The 18,270-nt window shown below is 48.8% G+C and overlaps 5 protein-coding genes across 5 annotated transcripts; 1 reads left to right on the top strand and 4 right to left on the bottom strand.

Annotated features, from left to right (window-relative positions):
• Positions 1 to 1,053: 1,053 nt before the first annotated feature.
• RRP46 (exosome non-catalytic core subunit rrp46) lies at positions 1,054 to 1,574 on the bottom strand (the record flags this gene model as incomplete). The annotated part of the gene is given in 2 exon segments (XM_064895341.1): positions 1,054 to 1,098; positions 1,113 to 1,574. The coding sequence occupies 2 exon segments, from the start codon at positions 1,572 to 1,574 to the stop codon at positions 1,054 to 1,056; spliced, it is 507 nt and encodes a 168-aa protein (XP_064758028.1).
• Positions 1,575 to 2,125: 551 nt separating this feature from the next.
• Positions 2,126 to 5,115, bottom strand: STU1 (suppressor of tub2 mutation; the record flags this gene model as incomplete). Its single annotated transcript, XM_064895340.1, has 2 exons — positions 2,126 to 4,938; positions 5,004 to 5,115. The coding sequence occupies 2 exons, from the start codon at positions 5,113 to 5,115 to the stop codon at positions 2,126 to 2,128; spliced, it is 2,925 nt and encodes a 974-aa protein (XP_064758027.1).
• Positions 5,116 to 7,385: 2,270 nt separating this feature from the next.
• On the top strand, positions 7,386 to 8,170 carry LTR64_000958 (uncharacterized protein; the record flags this gene model as incomplete). The annotated part of the gene is made up of 2 exons (XM_064895339.1): positions 7,386 to 7,954; positions 8,119 to 8,170. The coding sequence occupies 2 exons, from the start codon at positions 7,386 to 7,388 to the stop codon at positions 8,168 to 8,170; spliced, it is 621 nt and encodes a 206-aa protein (XP_064758026.1).
• A 2,766-nt stretch (positions 8,171 to 10,936) lies between these two features.
• On the bottom strand, positions 10,937 to 12,903 carry LTR64_000957 (uncharacterized protein; the record flags this gene model as incomplete). The annotated part of the gene is made up of 7 exons (XM_064895338.1): positions 10,937 to 11,302; positions 11,352 to 11,383; positions 11,451 to 11,835; positions 11,886 to 12,340; positions 12,391 to 12,487; positions 12,535 to 12,727; positions 12,815 to 12,903. The coding sequence occupies 7 exons, from the start codon at positions 12,901 to 12,903 to the stop codon at positions 10,937 to 10,939; spliced, it is 1,617 nt and encodes a 538-aa protein (XP_064758025.1).
• A 2,385-nt stretch (positions 12,904 to 15,288) lies between these two features.
• On the bottom strand, positions 15,289 to 17,055 carry LTR64_000956 (uncharacterized protein; the record flags this gene model as incomplete). Its single annotated transcript, XM_064895337.1, has 2 exons — positions 15,289 to 16,575; positions 16,621 to 17,055. 2 exons carry the CDS (start codon positions 17,053 to 17,055, stop codon positions 15,289 to 15,291), a joined length of 1,722 nt encoding a protein of 573 aa, XP_064758024.1.
• Positions 17,056 to 18,270: the final 1,215 nt, after the last annotated feature.

Genomic DNA, 18,270 nt, shown 5'->3' with positions numbered 1-18,270 from the left:
TCGTCAACGTTGACTGCTGTAATTCACGGAATAGTGATTGACATGGGGATCTATGCAGGTGATATAGGCCATGCTCGGGGCCGCCATCATGTAATATCCATCGAAGACGAGCACCCCCTTGACCAGACATATTGACGGTCAGAGAATATCGCTCCAAACCACATGACAAACAGGAGGCTCAAGTCATGTTTTGTAAACTTCTAACGTCGTGGAGCGTGACTGGTGCCGAACCTTCGGAACGTTGGAAGTTTCGAACGGGGTACGAACAGCTTCACCACGCCAATGGCGGAAAGTGTCACACTTCAAGTTGGCTTCTGCGAACGCTTGCAAAAGCTCTAAACCTCCGAACCCCTTTGACAAGCATTTTGCGAAGGAAGGCGGAAGCGCTCTTTGCCGCAGAATTCTATGCGACCTCTTTGCGACAGCGCCAAGACTCAAATGTGATACCATCCTAATTGCCACCAGGCGGCTATATGATACATATTGGTCGTCGAACACGGTACGGAGTGCAAGTGATAGTTCCGAGCAGTAGCCTTTTGCATTGATTGACGATGACACCCTCAGGTAGGAGATATGGCAGAATGCCAGAGATAATGCATTCTCGGCTGCAGTTGCAAAACATTAATGTACATGCGCGCGCTTGAGCAGTGCTCGCGTAGCAGTATATCGAGCTCAACGGGTTCATGGGACTATGGTCGCTGGTCACGAATGGACGCTGGCACTGAAGACACAGTCCTTTCCCCTCCTGCTACCTGTCCTAGTAATACATGGGTATCATAATCTCGTCAATTCATCGTGTAGTGTCATTGGTCTCCCCCCATACCATCTCTGACGACTCGTGCTTGTACTGCGTCTCTGATCTCGCTCATCAGACATCGGCCGTCGTCCTCCCCTGCCATTTCAACATCCCCATCTTGACCTGCATCATCTGTCCCCAGTACAGCGCGCTTAGCAAGCATTGCAGCCCGTTCCCACTCATCCATAATGAACTCTCCTTCCGACTCACACAGCAACATTTCAGCATTTCGTCCATACGCGAACACATGCAAGCTTTTAGCCATCTTCCTCTCTTTCAAGCTTGGCCATATATTGGTCTCCCTGCTCTTACTCACAGCCACGAGCACTGCTCCTGCCACAGTCCGCATCTGCACTCCAGCATCCAAACAACCCAGAATCGCAGCATTGAGCCCTCCACAAAGCATTTCCAGATAACTCTCACCCTGTCCACCACCTTTTACACCACCAGGTAAACTTTCGTCGTTTTCCACCTCCATAACCTGTAAAGTACACTGCAGCATCGTCCGTGGGGTCTCCTCGCCTCTAATCATGCTCTTCAACACCCTCCTAACGACTTCTTCGACATGATGCTCCTTGACTCCTGCCACAGCATTATGAGGACGTAGGTTGACCTCTATATATGTGTCGTCTGGGACTTCTTTGCTGCGGTAGGATACTTCGAGAGGGTAGTTGACTCCTGCTATTATTCTTTGCAGAGAGCATGGAGAAATGTATGAGGCAGAGCCGTCAGAGGACGAAAGATTATGTAGCTGTATCTGTGGTGATGCTTGTGTCATGATGCAAGAGCATCTGGATCACCAGTCGCGAACGCTATGTGCAAGCCAGCCTCGAGAAAGTGAATGCAAGCTCGCACACAGCCGGATGCGCGGGGAGTAGTCGAGTTCGCTTCGATCGAGATAGGTATTTGCGATTTGGCAGTATGACTAAGTCGTGCGTGCAATGCTCGCAGGTTCGAAGGGAGCAGTCAAGAAAAAAAATCTATGTTAAGATCAATCGTTTAGCTGGCTCATGGTACCGACGCCAAATAGTTGGAGCAAAAAGGACTTAGGGAAAGATCAATTACTTTACAGAGTTCAAGTTGAAGTGCTGCCAGCGAAGCTGCCCCAGGCATTTCACTTTCAGACAGCCACGCGATACAACATAGTGATGTATTGATGGAAAGGCAGCGAGAAGTTGTTCTCAAAGTTCTTTGCAACTATAATACGCCACGTTCAGGATCATGAGCCTGCTACATGTATGGCCAAAACTATCAATACAGTGTCTTCCTGCCAACAATTGCCTTCAAATGAACTAATAATACACTCATCAACATGGATATGGCGTTCCTTTACCGCCGACTTGTATGGATATAGTACTCCAACAAGTTGCGATACGTCTGTCGCTTCGCTTTTTCTTCTTTGTTCTGTTGTCCGTTTTCCGTCTCGTTTTCGTTCTCGAAATAAGCCCAGAATGTGTTCTGGTCTTCCATAATACTGTAGAGAGCCTTGACATAACCAATGACAGGCTTCTTGATCATATAGTCGTATTGACCTAGGCAGTACTCTGCAAATTCCAATAGTCTTGTCTCATCGGCCTTGTCCAGAGTATTAGTCAAAATATTGGCTCGGATGAGAATATCTGTAAGAGCTTCAAGAGATGTGGCAATCAGCTGTGGTAGAGCCCGAGGATAAGGACGCTCGTGGTCGATGGTTTTGATATTGTGCTCGTTAAGTGCCTTGATCATATATCCCCTCATATGCTTGGCATTCTCGACATCGTATATGCTGGCGGTGATCTCTGCCATCACTTTCATATGGCTTCTGATAGAGTAAGGGTTCCAAGAGCTGTGCTCGTCCAACGAAGCTTCAGTGGTGGTAGTTGGCAATTCACGGTTGCTGTCAATACTATCAAAAGCAAGATCTTCCTGCTCGCGAGCACTTTGAGTAGCTGTCTCCTCGTCGTGGACAGCTTTGAGTAAAGTAGACTCGCCTTCTTTGATGGCGGCCATGACACTATCAATAAGTGATAAAGGTTCAGGGTGTTGATTGATGCAAAAGTTGATGTTTTCGAAAAGATACCGGACTTGCCTGTCTGCGTTGTCCGTGTCCAAGATGCACCTGTACCATATCATGCATTTGATCCAAGTAGACCAGAAAGGCCAGGCATATGCAGGATACTTCTCGAGCAGCATCCTCGTAAGTTGTAAGACAAGTGTTCGAGAATACAGGGTCCTGCGCTGATTCTCGTCATCTCCGAGATCGTCTGCTTTGCTAATGGCATAGCACAGGTTTTCGAAAAGCTGGTTGTAAGTGCCTGCGTCGTCGATAAGGTCTTCTGGATGAGACTCGACATAATTCTTCAATTTTCGAAGCATGAGCACATCCAGCCTGTTGCGTCTGAAGTTTGGCAGATTCTGTGCAACAAATCGACGTGCTTGCTTCAAGTCCGCCCGAACTTCACGTACTGGTATATGTGGCACCTCTGTCAAAGGTGTCAAAGGTCTCTCAGGATATTCATCCATAGGAGGTTTAAAGAACCCCATTTCTCTCGGCAGGACCGCGCCGTTCTTGCACTGAGCCGTCATTTCTGCGTCGCTTGCTGATACACGGTGCTCCAATTGTGTTCGGTCGATGGGTGTAAGACCCTTCACGGGTGGACTAGGTCTGGGTGGGTTTTGCTGCCTGTATAGTTCCGTATGTCCAAACTCATTGCGTACCTCTGTTATATCCATTCCAGGGGCGGGTTTCTGCCAATCAATGGGAGGCTCTTCAATGAGCTCACCATGATTGTCTCCTTGCACAGGTTTGGTATTGGCGAAAAGATGAGCAATTGCATTTTCTTTGCCTTCGGCGACGTATGGCGCTCTTGCTCTCGATGGTATGGACTTACTTCCAGGAGAGCTACTGTCTTGTGTTGGCCGTTTAGGAGGAGAAGTAGTGATAGATGCTCCAGTGGGAGCCACAATAGGACGACGATTGCTAGGGACGAGCCTTGGTGGTGTATTACTCGTGGTTGATGCAGGTTTCGATTTTGGAGAGGTTACTGTTCCGGGGCCAACAGAGGCCGACTTCCAACTTGATGAGGATGTGGGTCTCGACTCCTTCTGTGCATCCTTCTCCTTATGTGTTGTGGCATGACCAGTTCTTGAAGATGGCCGGCTGATTTGAGGTGCTGCCATCGGAGTGATGGCATATTTTGGTCGCCTAACAGGCGCTGCGAGGAGGCGAGAGCTTGCTGATGGCTTCGCAACTTCGTGGTCCTGAGACAAAGTCTTTTTGTGTGCAGCAGGTGGATTGATATTACTCTTGAGAGCCGGTTGCCAACCGTCGACTGTCCTATCAGTTGAGACGGCTTTGGTAACTTGTGTTCTTTCATCCTTTTTCGGCTTCTCTTTCTTTGGCTCCAGAGCCTCAATGTTATCGTGGCTAGCCGTGGAAGTGTTGAGAGTTTTCTTCTGTTTCTGCGCCTCTTCCTCAGCACGTTTCTTCTTGGCTTGTTCTTTGCGAACATCAGCCAGTGCTGAGCGAGGTCTTGGAGGTTCCTTCTTTGTGCCAACAGCTTTCTTGTCTGGATTGCTGGGGTCACTCAATAGTGCGGTTTTCTTGTGTTGATCGAGCTTGTCCATGATTTCATGAGCTCCATCAGGATCGAGTCTGCTATATGTCCAATAGGTAGCACGACTCTTGGTACGGACCGTGGCATCTGCATCTTCGAGAGCCAACAAGATAGCTTTGCAAACCATCCTGCCATCTTTGTTCAAATCAATGTGTCTGTGATACTGCTTCAGAATGGTCTGAAGCCATTCAGTGCCATAGATTTTGGGTCCTGCCGGTTTCTGGTCGAACACATCGCAGGCGTGAAAGAGGAGACGTGGACTATAGGTAGAGTGCTTGATAATGCTGGCGGCAGCAGCGGCAGCAACCTTGACTGTGACCTGTTTTGTGTTTGCGCAGAGTTTGATGAGAACAGGTAAGATTCGGTCGAGATGTGGATGCATATCTCTTTCTAACACTTCTGGCAGTCTTTCTAACAATCTGCATGCTGCGTTGGACAATTGTGTGCGCTCTGATAGAGCACACTCTAGGATATTGTTGAGATATGGCTCGATTTGGACGTGGAAGTCCTTGGGGAGTCCTTCGCTGCCATGGCTATTGATCGTATCTAGGCAACCAAAAGTCAGCTCGAACTCGCCAGACAATAGAAGAGCAGTAGTATTGCATTCCTACCTGTGAGATTGCTGCAGAAGGACATGCGAGACTTCCAGTTGTCTTCTGTGACATTCTTTGGAAGTCGGAATTCTTTCGCACTCTCAGAGTGCAAGACTTGTGTATAGTCCATGAGTTCTAAGGACTTGAGTTTTTGGTAGACACGAGTGCAGCCAAGCTAGAGCAGGCTCGTGGTTGCGTTGGCGAGGCTGGTGGTGATGTGGGCGACTGAAGAAGAAAATTGTCAGCTTGATCAAAAACAAAAGTAATTAAATGGAAAGAGCGACAGTGCGGGCAGGTGTAACGAAGTGTTAAGGCGAGGTGAAGAGTGTGGGAAGCAGCCAGGTGAAGATCACCTGGCACTTCCGCAAATAACAAACGAGGATGCAAGCCCGGTGCAATTTACGAGTCAAGAACAACTTCCACTCCCGTTCGTTACGGTTGTTCTGATGAAGTTCGATTGAGGCTCTGCGAGGACTGAGTCTGTCATTATTCCGATCAAATTATGTTACAGTTTGTAAATGCAAGGTAAGCTCGATTCCAGATTGAAGTGTTTCTTGTGATAGTGTCTTAATCAGTCATATTTTTCATGGTCGATCACTCTCCCGTCGTCTGCGCTGCGGATAGCTGATGCGACTTTTGAAGGCTCGTGCATAGAAAAATTGCGTGATCTGATGGCTGTGACCAGAGCTTCGAAAATATCGCAGGTTTTCATGGACAAAAGAGCTCGACTCGAGCATGCGCATATAGAGCGTGGAAGAAATGGTCGGAGTGCCGTTTCTAGGAGCTGCCTAGTTGATCCTTTAGGCGCTTTTAGTGCTTGAGTGTGGTCGCTTGGGGGTGAAAGACGCCCCCAACAGTTGAGGAAAGTCGATTCTAGTTACAACCCCAGGCCGGGGTCGCAATCCCTGCTCTCAGAAAAACCTGGTAATATATCTGTTGCAATCGAGGACTGAACGATTCGCAAAAGGTGTGGGCGCTTCAATCCAGAATCCAAAATCCAGAATCCAGGACGCGCAGAGCATGCTTCGGTAAACGATGCGGCAGGTGCGATGGACAGGACGCACCTGCCGCGACGATGGCATCATGAGGGAGATGCTCAGGGATGATCGTGCTTGGGAACATAGTAACACTTACCGTCCAGCAGGACGTCGCCCGGCGCGAAACCAGCGGCGACAACAGACATTGCGCGGTGTGGTGAGAGAAAGAAAGAAGGAAGGAAAGAGCGATGGACGCACCACTTACTTATAGCTTAGTCTGTTGATTATTGCATCATCGTCGCTGAAGGCCCACGGTACTGATGGACCCGGAAAAGGTGAGCTGTGTGGTGCGATATTGGTGGACTAGTACGTGTCTAGGTCGTTGTGAATGGCTGTACTGGTTGTATAGCAATAACCAATAGTGAACGGGTCGTGGTGTTTTGATACGCAGCAGAATTGACGTTAAGATAAATACGACACGTGGGGTGGCCTCGAACCGACGCTTGACCAATCAAATACCGATATTAGCGGGACGATAACTTTTAGCGCCGGGTGTCGTCAAAACATCATGTTTTTCGAAATTGACCCATTGACTGACGATCTAGAGTCCATAGGACGGCATCTTGCTTTGCTCCCGGCAAGGAGTTGCAATATGACTGGCGAGTGTTGTCAATCGCCAGGTCCTAATGTCTGCATCCTATCACTGTGACAAGGATTGACAGTAGCTCGTACTTGTCTCGGCCGCAGCTTGCTTGTCTCATTCAACTCTCATGCTGTGGTAGGCTATTCTCGATACAGGCGTGGTGTGGCTTCTCGTCGATAAGAGTGTGAATAAAAGTGCCAAGTCGGAGCTTCGATCTAGGCTTGACACGCAGCTACCATCTGGAAGCCACTCATCGTCTGTCTATAGGGCAGAATGACTCGTGTACATCACGATCAATCGATCAATCCAGCAGCCGTGTTAGCTCACGCATCTCGAGTCCAGAGAAATATGTCGTCCACCATCTCAGCACCAACAGCAGCTGCGTCCTCGTTCATTGCGAATCCACCTCTAAACAATACTGGTAGTCGCGTAGAGTCCCAGCATGAATCGCACGCCCAAAAGGGATCTCTAGCTGATGGCGATCTGGATAGTGGTCTCCAGGTAAAACAAGGCTTATGTCCTCAAGCACGTCTTCGCATCCATCTAGACGATATCTCACATCCAGCTCTTAGCAAGTTCACTGTCGCTATAGACCTTTCAAATTTGCTCGAAGTAGCCATTCACAACGTCCAGAAACACTTATTCACACCACCAGATGATATGGTAGATGATGATACTACTGCTAATGTCCATCAACGTCCTCCACCACAGCGTCCGATTCCGTCCCAACCGGTTTGGAAACCACAAGAGGTCCGATCTGTAACACTAATACTTCGACCGATGGACGGTGTCGCTTACACAGATGGTACTACCCTTGATGAGGCACACAAAGAAATTCACCTAAGCCTAGACTATCTTCAAGCTAAGATCAACCAATTCCATCGGGACAATACTCCAACAGCCAGTCTGACTAAGAGTATGCCCAAGGAGACCGCAGACCCACAATCTACAACAACCACTTCGCGTCCAACACCGACTGACGTCCTAGCACCCACAAAAGAACCCCAGCCAAACTCAGACTCATCAAACGCATCTCTCCGCCACGAAGTCAAAGGCGTCATCACCCACGAAATGGTCCACGCCTTCCAACACAACGCATCCTCAACATGTCCCGGAGGCCTCATCGAAGGCATCGCAGACTACGTCCGTCTCAAATCGAACCTCAACCCACCTCACTGGAAGCCATGGCCAGCAAACAAAGACACTAGGGGCGACAAGTGGGACGCTGGCTACCAAAAGACCGCGTGGTTTCTCGAATGGATCGAAGACAATATAGGAGGCAAAGGCTGTATTGGGCGGCTTAACGAGGCTATGAGAAAGGCCAAGTGGGCTGATGGGGACTTATGGAAGTATGTGATGCATGGTATATCGGTTGAGGAGTGCTGGGACCTTTACAAGGGGGACTGGGAGTCATTGAATAAGAAGCATGGTGAGGAGAAGACTGAGGTTGAGAGAAACTGAAAATTCGAGGTTGATGGTCTTGGCGGGCACCGTACTACTGGTTGATTCGTAGTCCTGGGTCGACGCTCATGGTGGACCCCCTTCGCGTGGTGAGGAGTTTTTAGACAACGTCAATCTATATACCTGGGATCAGGCTATGCTTCTTTGCCAACCCCTCTGTAGCCAGAATCTTCTGTTCCACCCCAAAAGGGGTCAGGCTCGCAAGCTCAGGCTGCGGCACCACCTGAAGCTTGGAGATAAAACCGAGATGGAAGTAGAAATAATGACATTCGGGAATGTAATCTACCTGTACATGTAATCCCAAACATTACTCAAAGGTAAGGTTCCGTCACCTGTTACATCTTGCCCACCCTGTTCCTGGTTGTGGAGCTTTCTATGCTGTACAGTTTTCATGTTGTGGTTAAACAATTCGTGCAGCCTATTTGTGCTGCTTTTTATCTACAGGTCTGGCCATTCGGCGTTTTGACGTCTATGCGACCACGTCTCCCATATCCACAAGCTGACTGGCCCATGGCTTTGCACCGGGCTCTTCAGCATCACTTGGTAGCCGCCAGCCAACTGGACTGTATAGATACCAACCCTTTAGTGCTGCAACAGCAGCTCTTGTCCTGGCTTCGTCGAGATTTGAGCCCGCCCCCTCTCCTAGCTTTTCCCTACCAGAAAAGACGCCGACAATAAATACTGGATGTCTGCTCAATCTTCCTGTTTCGGATAGTATTCTTGCGACTGGTGACTCAAATCCTTCTCTTGCACACAGGCGCGACAGATCTTTGGTAGGTGTTCTGAAGGCGATCAGGCTAGCCATGTTGAGCTGCCTGCTCATGAAATGGTCTTTATAAAAAGTTTTTACGGCATTACGGCCAGCGTGAAGGTAAATTGCGCCTAGAACGCTCCTCACAAATTCTGCAGACGCGGTTTCTTGTGTGACGCCATTTGAAAGGTCTTCCACAACCTTCTTTTCGCCGAAGGCAGTCTCGTATACGGTTCGTGAGCTAATGCTGTGTCTTCGTAGCCCAGTCTTTGGATCTGGTAACGGCCGAGTTGAAACCACATCCTCTTTCGGTAGAGCATGCTTCTCGCCAGGTGGTTGATGCTTGAATTGCAACAGGCCAGGATCAACTTCTCCTCCTGGCGCAGCAGCGGACTGTATACCCCATTCTCTTGTGATGGCTGCAAGTGCTTTTGGGCCGCAGTATGCATTCATTGCTGCATAGACAACTGCAAGTGGCAATCGGGGAAATTGACATATTATGTATTCAGAGGTGTAATACGAGAGGAGGTCAGCACCTAATACAGAGAATGCACTATTGTTGAAACCAGGATTTTGATCTGCTGATGCATGAACGAGTGTTCTTGCTAATGTTTCGATTGGTAATCGAGATGGCAAGCTGAGGCGTGCGTGTAAAGCTGCGAGCTTCGCTGAGGTCTTTGAGGCTTGAACAGGAGGTGATGGTAGTTTTGTAAGAACTTCTTCTGGTATTATACTGTGTGATATTCGTGTATCGTCGACATCGTCGTCTAGAGGTTCAATGGTCGCAGCCGCTGTAGCTTGCGTTCTGAATTGTGTGTGAGATCGTATTATGGCTGCACGAGTTGGTATGCGATGACAGTATTCTGGTCTTGTGCAAGGTGAGAGCACGCTACCGCTCCATCGCAGGAGCCTCGCCGCTTTCATTGAGTAAAGAGAAGTCCAAAGTGAACACCAAAACCCTCAGAATCACACAACAGCGAATATAAAGCAATGGAGCAGGGGACAGGTCGTTGTTGATGGCTAATGTCCTCGACAACTTTTTGGAAACTGCGACACGAGACATCGCTCCTTCCCAAATTGTCCGCATCACGATCCACTTCGGGAAAGCATACATCACGTGAATGCACTCCGTCGCAGCTTCACTCTAGAACAGCATCATTCACGAAGCGCATGGACATATACTAACCGCACTTCACCTCAGCCATCCACGATGCAGCCGACAGGACTTAGACGAAGCGGTGGAGGCAAGATCCCATATCCAAAACACGTCTGGTCGCCAGCCGGTGGTTGGTATGGTCAACCACACAACTGGAAGGCCAACACTGCCTTCTGCGGGCTTGTCATATTCGGGTTGTCCGCCATACTGTTCAGGATGAGCGCAGAAAGAGAAGTCAGGTACAGAATGCCAGAGCCGGATAGATTCTTTCCGAGCAGAAAGTAAGTCATTCGGCACTCTGGGAAGCTCATAAACTCACAAGAAGCAGCTGGAGTCGACAGATCATTGAATACGAAAAAGCCCAGAAGACGAATACGACGTCGTCATGAGAGTACAGCTTGATATAGAGTGAAAAGAGGGAGGGCCGGAATAGCTTCTGGTGTACAGAATCTAGCTCACAAGATCGAGCAATAGTGTTCTGCTGGTCCAGGACCTTGGGACTTCGAAGGATAGAGGTCCAATACAGTGCTTGAGCGTTCACAAATCCTCAATTTACACTCGAGACAAACAGCCGCCAGCAGTTTGCGCAAACAAGGAGACACGTCACGAAGAGGTTTTTATATCGGTACTTGAGCCTTCGCAATCGTCGTTCATGCTGTATGAATACATAACGAAGCACTTTGTCCTCGATAATGACCTTCCCAACCCGTCTGGCCTCTATTATAAGAACACATCTGTTCAAGAGTTCTAACCCCGGCTACGCAAATGCACATTCATGGACTTTTTCCATGCTTGTGATCTTCCCTGTGTGCACCAGCTAGCGACCGACTGTATTGCGATAAGCATGGGCAGTGCTGTACGCGCGATCCGAATATGAGAGCTGACCAGGACTGGTTCCTTCTACTTGCCTGTCCAATCAGACGCAAATATCTACACTTACGAATGATCTGTCGGCCAACTATCTCAGATCTTCTCCGAGTGCTCAGCCTGTCCAGCTATCTTCCCCTCATCAGAACTGTCTCGCAATGTCCTCCCGTTGTCCATACTCCCTCCATCACCAGCACTACTCCTACGTCGTCGCATATCCCCATCCTCGACGAAGCTCTCTCGTCGTCCGTACTTCGTCCTTTCCTTTCTCATTTCCAAGCTCCATTTCACGCTATTCTTTGTGTCATCACTAAAGATATAGTCGATTTCTTCCAATGTCAAGTTGGCAGTTTCAGGATAGCAGAAGTATACCAATGGTACGAAGAGGAAGTTCGTGACCATGAAAACCAGATATCCTTTCCAGGCCAAGCGGTTCAACAAGATGGGAGTGATCATCACGACCTAAGGTTTGTTAGAACAGAGTAGGTGGCCAGGTTAATAGTAGACTTACGAAGAAGTTCCAGAGCCAGTTACTAGAGATACCTATCCACGATGTTAGCGTTTGATCTCAAATGTTTAGACCGAGTACATAAAGAACAATAACACATACCAATGGCAGTTCCCTTCGCCCTCGCATGCAGTGGCAGGATCTCAGGGACGTAACACCAGGGAATGCAATTCACACTGGCGCCGAAGATGAGCATGTAGGTGAAGAAGAAAGCCACGGCCGCACTGGCAGTAGCATGCTCCTTGCTGGTACCGTTGAAGCTCAGAAGAATAGCAATCATCATCATGCTGACACCAAGGCCAAATGAACCCCAGAGCATGGGTGCGCGACGACCAACCTTGTCGGAGTAAAAGGTCGGGTAGAAAGAACCAATAACAAACATGACCTGTATGCATCCGCCGATGATCAGGGACAGATTCCGGGTCAGGCCGACATTTTGCTCAAGAGCTTCTGGCACATAATAGACAACTAGGTTGATACCACCCATCTTCACGTAGAATTAGCTCGTATGATCCCGAAAGAGGGTGCGTCACAAACCTGATTCATGAACTGCATTCCATATGCCAAAAGCACTCGACGACCAGTCTGAACGCGATCGCGCTTGAGAACGTTGCGCCATTGATACCCGCCCTGCTCTCGTTCGAGTTCGATGGTCTCGAGAATGTCGTTCTCTTCACGACGAACTTTAGGATCGTCTGGTGGCGCATCATATACTTTGCATAGGATCTGCAAGGCCTCGTCCTTTCGTCCCTTCTGGTAGCAGTAACGTGGTGATTCTGGCAAGCCGAATACCATGAATACAACCACGAAAGCGAATATCATCTGACAAGCAATTGGCAGGCGCCATGCCATTCCTGGTGGATTGGCAACGAAGCTCAAACCATAGTCAAAAAAGTAAGAAATGACTATACCCACTCCAACGAAGAGGGGCTCTGAACAGACAAGCATGCCTCGAATGTTTGCTGGAGCAAGTTCGGCCTGATACATGGGTACTTTGACAAGGTCAGCACAAATTGAACAGAGCAAAAACTCATATGCTCACCTGTAGAAGTCTCGATACCCGTACCAATGCCTGTAATGTATCGCCCTACCATCATATGAGGTACGCCAAAGGCTGAGGTTTGAAGAGCTGCTCCAACCTGTTTCTCTGGTCAGCATCGTTCAAACAAGTACGAAGCCAACGTACAATGATCCAACCCATAGCGAACCACATACATCGGCGTCTACCAAGCTTGTCGCCAATGAAGAAGTTAAGAATACATCCACTGAAGCAGCCCAAATTGTAGATTGAGACAATGATGCCCATGAGACTGTCATTAGGATGGTTCATGGTATCGAGGAAATGCTCATTGCCGATGATACCACTGAAGACGCCCTGGCTGTCAGTCGTTAGTTGAGAAACCATCCCGGCCAGATTCGTGGGCAGTTTTGAGCAGGAACCAATATGTGTTTACGAAGGTACTCACTCATATCCGAACAAGACAAAGGCGAGCTGGCATGCGAAGGTAATCGACCATCGCGTTGGTCGACCTGGTTTGTACAAGTTGAGATACATGGTGTCGGTGTCTAGACGTCAAAGCTGCTGCGTGCAACCAGTACGTGATAGTTAAAACGAAAGAAAAGGCACACAACACGAGGCAGGGACGTCTATAAGAACGACCAAGCGCATTGAGATGAACTCGGCGTATGCCCCGTACATGCTTTTGATCGTTGTCGATCTTCCTCCACGAGACGCGTGCTTGGCGAATACTATGTAAGCATATGGCTAGCACGAGCTTTGCGTAGGAATGGCCTGTTCACTCTAGTTCCATCATCCTGTAGTCCACCCAGGCTTTGTGATTCGCCACGAGATTCCGTTGTACTTCCGGGGAAGGTCTCCTGCAAATGTAACGAAGTGCCCGAGACTCCACCAGCACATCTCGAATGGCGTGGGTGGCTGATCGTCGATGCACGTGTGATCAACCCCAAAATCCCAAATTACTGAGAGCTTTTGAACCTGGAGCTGGTCTTAACGTTCCGTAACGTGTCGCTGGTCACAACACAACTGACAGTTCACCGCAACAAAGGATGATTGTTAAGGAGCAGAGAGAACGACTTGAAGCTCGCTCATGATGAGTTGGGACAGTGCTTGGCATTCTATGTTCCAAGCACACTACTGCAGAGCCTCCGGAGGGGTTGTCGGGGTTTGATATCTGGGGTAAAGGAACCGCTACTGATGCAGTAACTAACAAGACCGGTGGTAATATCATAGCACTCGATAGAACAGTTGTGATAGCACACGACTGTGCTTCTGAGTCATGCTATTCGTGAGATGGGTGAAAGTTCGAGCTGGCATAGTTAGCAAAGCTTTCTTGAGGACGATAGGGCAGACTCGGCAAAATTGCCCAATACCTGTCTGACCGCAGCTCTGACCAAAGTTCCTCATCTTTTCAAGTTGTCCTAGCTACTGCTAGTTCCACAAGGGAGAAGCAGCTCTCATCTTCACAAACAGGTTCACCTCCGCCCCCACATCTATAACATCTCCGAGAACCTGCTTCCACTCCCAGCCATCTTCCTCCTCCTTTATGTAGACGAAGTACCGCATACCACCTCGCTCTGCAAGAAAGTCCCTCTTCCATTCTACCATACCTTCGTCTCTGACGTATAGCCACGCCTCTCGGCTCTGCCGACCTACAGGATCGAAGTATAGTATGCCTGCTGGACATGTCGTCTTGTCATACTCGTAGTACTGCTTATACACGCTATGCAGTTTGGGGGTACTAATAAGCTGGCCTGTAAAAGGTGCATATTCGAGGCCCGCATAGCCCAGAAGCTGAAGATTTGATGGACCATCAGGATCTCCATGGTTCGGAGGAGGGCGGAAAGAGAGATATCCATGTTGTGGTCGACTTTTTGACCTTGACGATGAAGAATCTGTTGCCTGCCTAAGTTGATACATATCCCGTTCCTGAGCTGGTGGGTGTGGTATGCTAAATTGGGCATTGGAAGTTCTCAAGATACCATGTCGTTGCAGGATGCGATCCATGTCTGGGAACGTGATAGGCTTTGGTTGCCGTAGAGGCGCAGATTGGTGTTCATGAATCTGGCTTTTACTGTTTTCTATCTTGCGTCAATCTCTGCTAATCGTGAACATCTAGAAACGGAGCCAACTGTTTACCCTCAGCTGCCATAGGCCCAAACCCCGGACGCAGAATCAACAACGCATCTTCTTGTCCTTCGGTCGAAGGTTCGGTAATTGCATCGTCCGGTCTATCACCGACCTGTTGTCCACAATTTTTCACCGGGTTGACCATTGCAGCTTCGGTTTGGTGGGCGCGACAAAACTTAGAGAACAAGGAAAGAGAAAGTGCAACGCAAACAAGATTAGATATGGTGTTTGGCTGAGATTGTTTGGTTTTACAAATGCAAGTCCAAATTCACAATGCGTGCTTGATCAGGCAAGACTTACCTGCCCCTCCTGAGAAACTTTGTTTTAATGGTGATTACTCTAGCACAACTAGGTAACAAGTAAGGGTTGCAACGCGGACACGAAACGGAGTGAGGATCATCGGACCACGATTTAATATGTTCTTTCATAGATGCAATTGTGATGGACAGTCGACGGCCATCCATCGCTTAGAATTATTGCCTGTCACAAAGCTTCAGTGGCTTTGGATGCTGTATACAATGATAACATGATGAAAAGTGTCCGTCTAAACCGTCTCGTATCTCCGGGTATCATAATGCACAATATGTGTTGTTCCACAAACGAAGGTCATAACCACAAAACTTGTAAATCGATGCTGCCAGAGACCTGCTATGCAGCTCTGCTAGATTCAACACAAACGACGAACTTGAAACAGAGTAGTCCCACAAAACGAGCCTCATGGAAGGAATGTAGTACATTAAGAAGAGTGCTGAAATGTAGGTGCTGAAGGTGAAGATGTTGTATGGTGAATATTCATATCATGTCAGATTGTGGAAACCTGCTCGATTGGAATGCAAAATTGTTCGCTTGAGGAGTTTCGTAGACCTCGGGATAGTGGTCCCCAACCTCAGTATCTGTATCGGTCTCTGTCATGCTAAATCGGGAGGTCTCATTCAGATTGCGTCGAGGCTGTAGAGGTGGGGAGCGTCGAAGCACGCGCGGCGTTGAGACGTAATTCATGTCCTGAAAGGAATCGTCAGGGCTTGGAGTGGGATAATTAACATAGGCATAGACTGGTGATCTTAGCATGTCGACCTCTTTCTGAAGGTTCGTGACCTGGTCTTCCAACGTCTGTCGAGCAATCTTTTCATCCTGTACCATGGCGCAAAGTGTGTCGTACTGGTCTTGTGTCAGCCTGATAGAAGAAGGTGTCGAGGTTTCCGATCTGTTAGAGAGTCTTCGCTGATGTTCAATTTTGATAGTTGTGACCTTGCTAGCCCTGTCTATCTTGTGACCTTGCTTCGGGGAGCGTCGTTGCCACTGCTCAGAAGGGCACGGGGAATACGACTGATTGGACGTATCTACAGAGTGCATAAAGGATTGCGTCATTAGCCTTGGTGGTGATATCTGCTTTGGCTCATCAGGTTGGTTGATGTCGGTTCCCTGAAGCTTGCACAAAGCGAACTCAAAATCATGCAATTTGACCTCGAGCGTGTTGACTCTTTCCAGCAGAGTATTAGACTGCTCTAAGCCGAAATCAAAATGTTGTATTGGCTCAAATGATGGCCTTGTCGCTGTCGGAACTTTTTGGGTTTCTGGTACTTCTGCAACCTGCTGAGGCGTCGTTTGAGCTGGCAAAGGCAGACTAGGTAAAGGCTCGATGACGATACTATTGCGCCAGAAGGCAATCTCTTCTGCTCGGTCCCTCAGACGGGCGTTGTTCGACTGCTTCTGTAAAACGTTTGCCAGGTCGTCGGCGCTACGTGAGCGTCGATTAGCGTGCACGAGCGGAGACAATTGTCGCTCTACAGCAGTGGAAGGCGTCCGAGGACTAGCTCGTGTTTCTTGTGCATTGCAGCTTGATTGTGTAGGTTCGTCGACCGTCACAAGCATCAAACTCGGTACTGTGTTTCGCCGTGGTCCTAACTGACTGATGGTAGGCTCGAATCGTCCGACGTCAGCTGACTCTACTCGAAGATGAGGCGAGCAAGCATGAGAGTGGAGGGCTGTGTTCGGTGAGACTTTGTTACGGTTCGTAGTCGCAGACTGTGACAATACATCAGGCTGGGGGCCAGTCATTGAGAGTATCCTGCCCAGATCCTGTTCATCATCAGCACGATGATTGGTATCAGGCAATGAACGTACATTTTCTATACCAGCTCCCTTCTGAGAGAGAGAGTGCTTATCTGTCTTGTTGCTAAATATACGCTTAATGGTCGCCCTCATACCTGTATTCCGCCGTTGCGGTCTCGTCTCTTTTGAGGGTGTAGAAGACATATTGCTGGGTGCTAGAGATGGTCCAGCAGACGTGCGTGCTACCAAGCTAGAAACATGCATAGGCTGAGCTAGAGCATCGCTCCTTCCACTCATAGGACCATCACTGCTCTTGCCTGATCGAGTGTCCTCAAACGCTGGAGTCAGGTGTGAATGTCTGAAATCACCGTCCATTTCTGCGCCGTTGTGTCTGTAGGTGGATGGTATTGGTTCTGATATCTTAACATCGCCTCGTCGGATGGCTAGGCCTGTGCTTGCCCTGTGGCTCAACTCATCGACTGACAGATGTCGACGTGGAGAAGGCATCTCGAAAAGGTCCAATTTGCATGAAGGACAACCAAAGCTAGCGATCTATGCAGATCATGATCGTGGTTCGCGGTTAGGCTAGTAGTTATGTCCTGTTGTTCCTCTTGGTGAGCTGCAATGTGGTGAGATAATGGTAAGGCACGACTCCGACTTTCTCAGGCAATACGAAACGAAACAACCTCCACTAAGAAGCAATGAAATGTAAAGCAGTGCTCAAAAGGAATGACAAGGATGAAGAGGCATGAGGAAAATGGCCTTCAATGAAGATTTGGCGGAAACACGAAGGAGGGAAGTAGTCGATAGAAGAAGAAACCACCTGACCAGGGATGGTGGTTGCAAGTCGAGTATCACTTGCTATTCCCTCGGTCGTGGTGGATACAACAGGATGAGATCCAGGATTGAAAACATCCGAGTCCATCGCTGGATCACGAACATACGGAGGGGCATCTGCTATGCGAGGCCGACTGCCGTGATCCGTGTGAATATGGTCAGAGGAAGCAACGTGACAGCGAAGTCGTTTCAACAGGTCGCCATCTTCTGGTGCATAACCGAAAAGTCAAAGAGAGAACGCGTTAACAGGAGACGAGAAGAGCTGCATCATGGATCTGAAATGACCGATAGAGTTCGTGTCAGGAGATGTTATCCTTGTCCTAATCCACTCGGAGGCGTCTTGAAGCGGTGGTCGAAGTGAGGATGCAGCAAGACGTGCGTGTAGAAAGTTGTGTGTGAGAGAAGAAGCCGACCTTGCAGGTCATGGTGAAGCCACTAGAATGACCACTAATGCAAGCTACTGACACCATCCTTTGCCAAGAAGTCAACTTCTGCGATACCATTCGATCCAGCTTTCTGATAACTTGAGTCAATGCCCAAGTAGTGAGGCCATATCCTCAGAATGCAGCACATTTGATAAGGATGAATTCGTCGGCGACCTCGTGGAAGCATTGTCATTGGTTGGAGGGATCTCAAGTTGTTTAGGCTAGAAGTTCACACGGAATTTGATGGTTGTTCAGCTTTGGGCAAACTTGTGGGATCTGACATGGATGAGCGTTTTGGTGGGCTTTTACGCGTCTCTCACCGGCACACGATACACACCGCACGTATTCCAGCTCTTGGCGGCCACCATAAAGAGAAAAGTGAAATCGAGAACGATGTGGTTCAGGGACTAGCGTGCAGATGTCGTGTCCAAATGCAGATCCGGGATACTCCATGGCGTTC

The sequence above is a fragment of the Lithohypha guttulata genome (assembly GCF_036872675.1).
Source record: "Lithohypha guttulata strain CCFEE 5908 chromosome Unknown scaffold_1, whole genome shotgun sequence".
In the NCBI taxonomy this organism is placed as follows: Eukaryota; Fungi; Ascomycota; class Eurotiomycetes; order Chaetothyriales; family Trichomeriaceae; genus Lithohypha; species Lithohypha guttulata.
The sequence above is the reverse complement of the archived record's forward strand: the minus strand, read 5'-3'. Positions and strand labels throughout refer to the sequence as shown.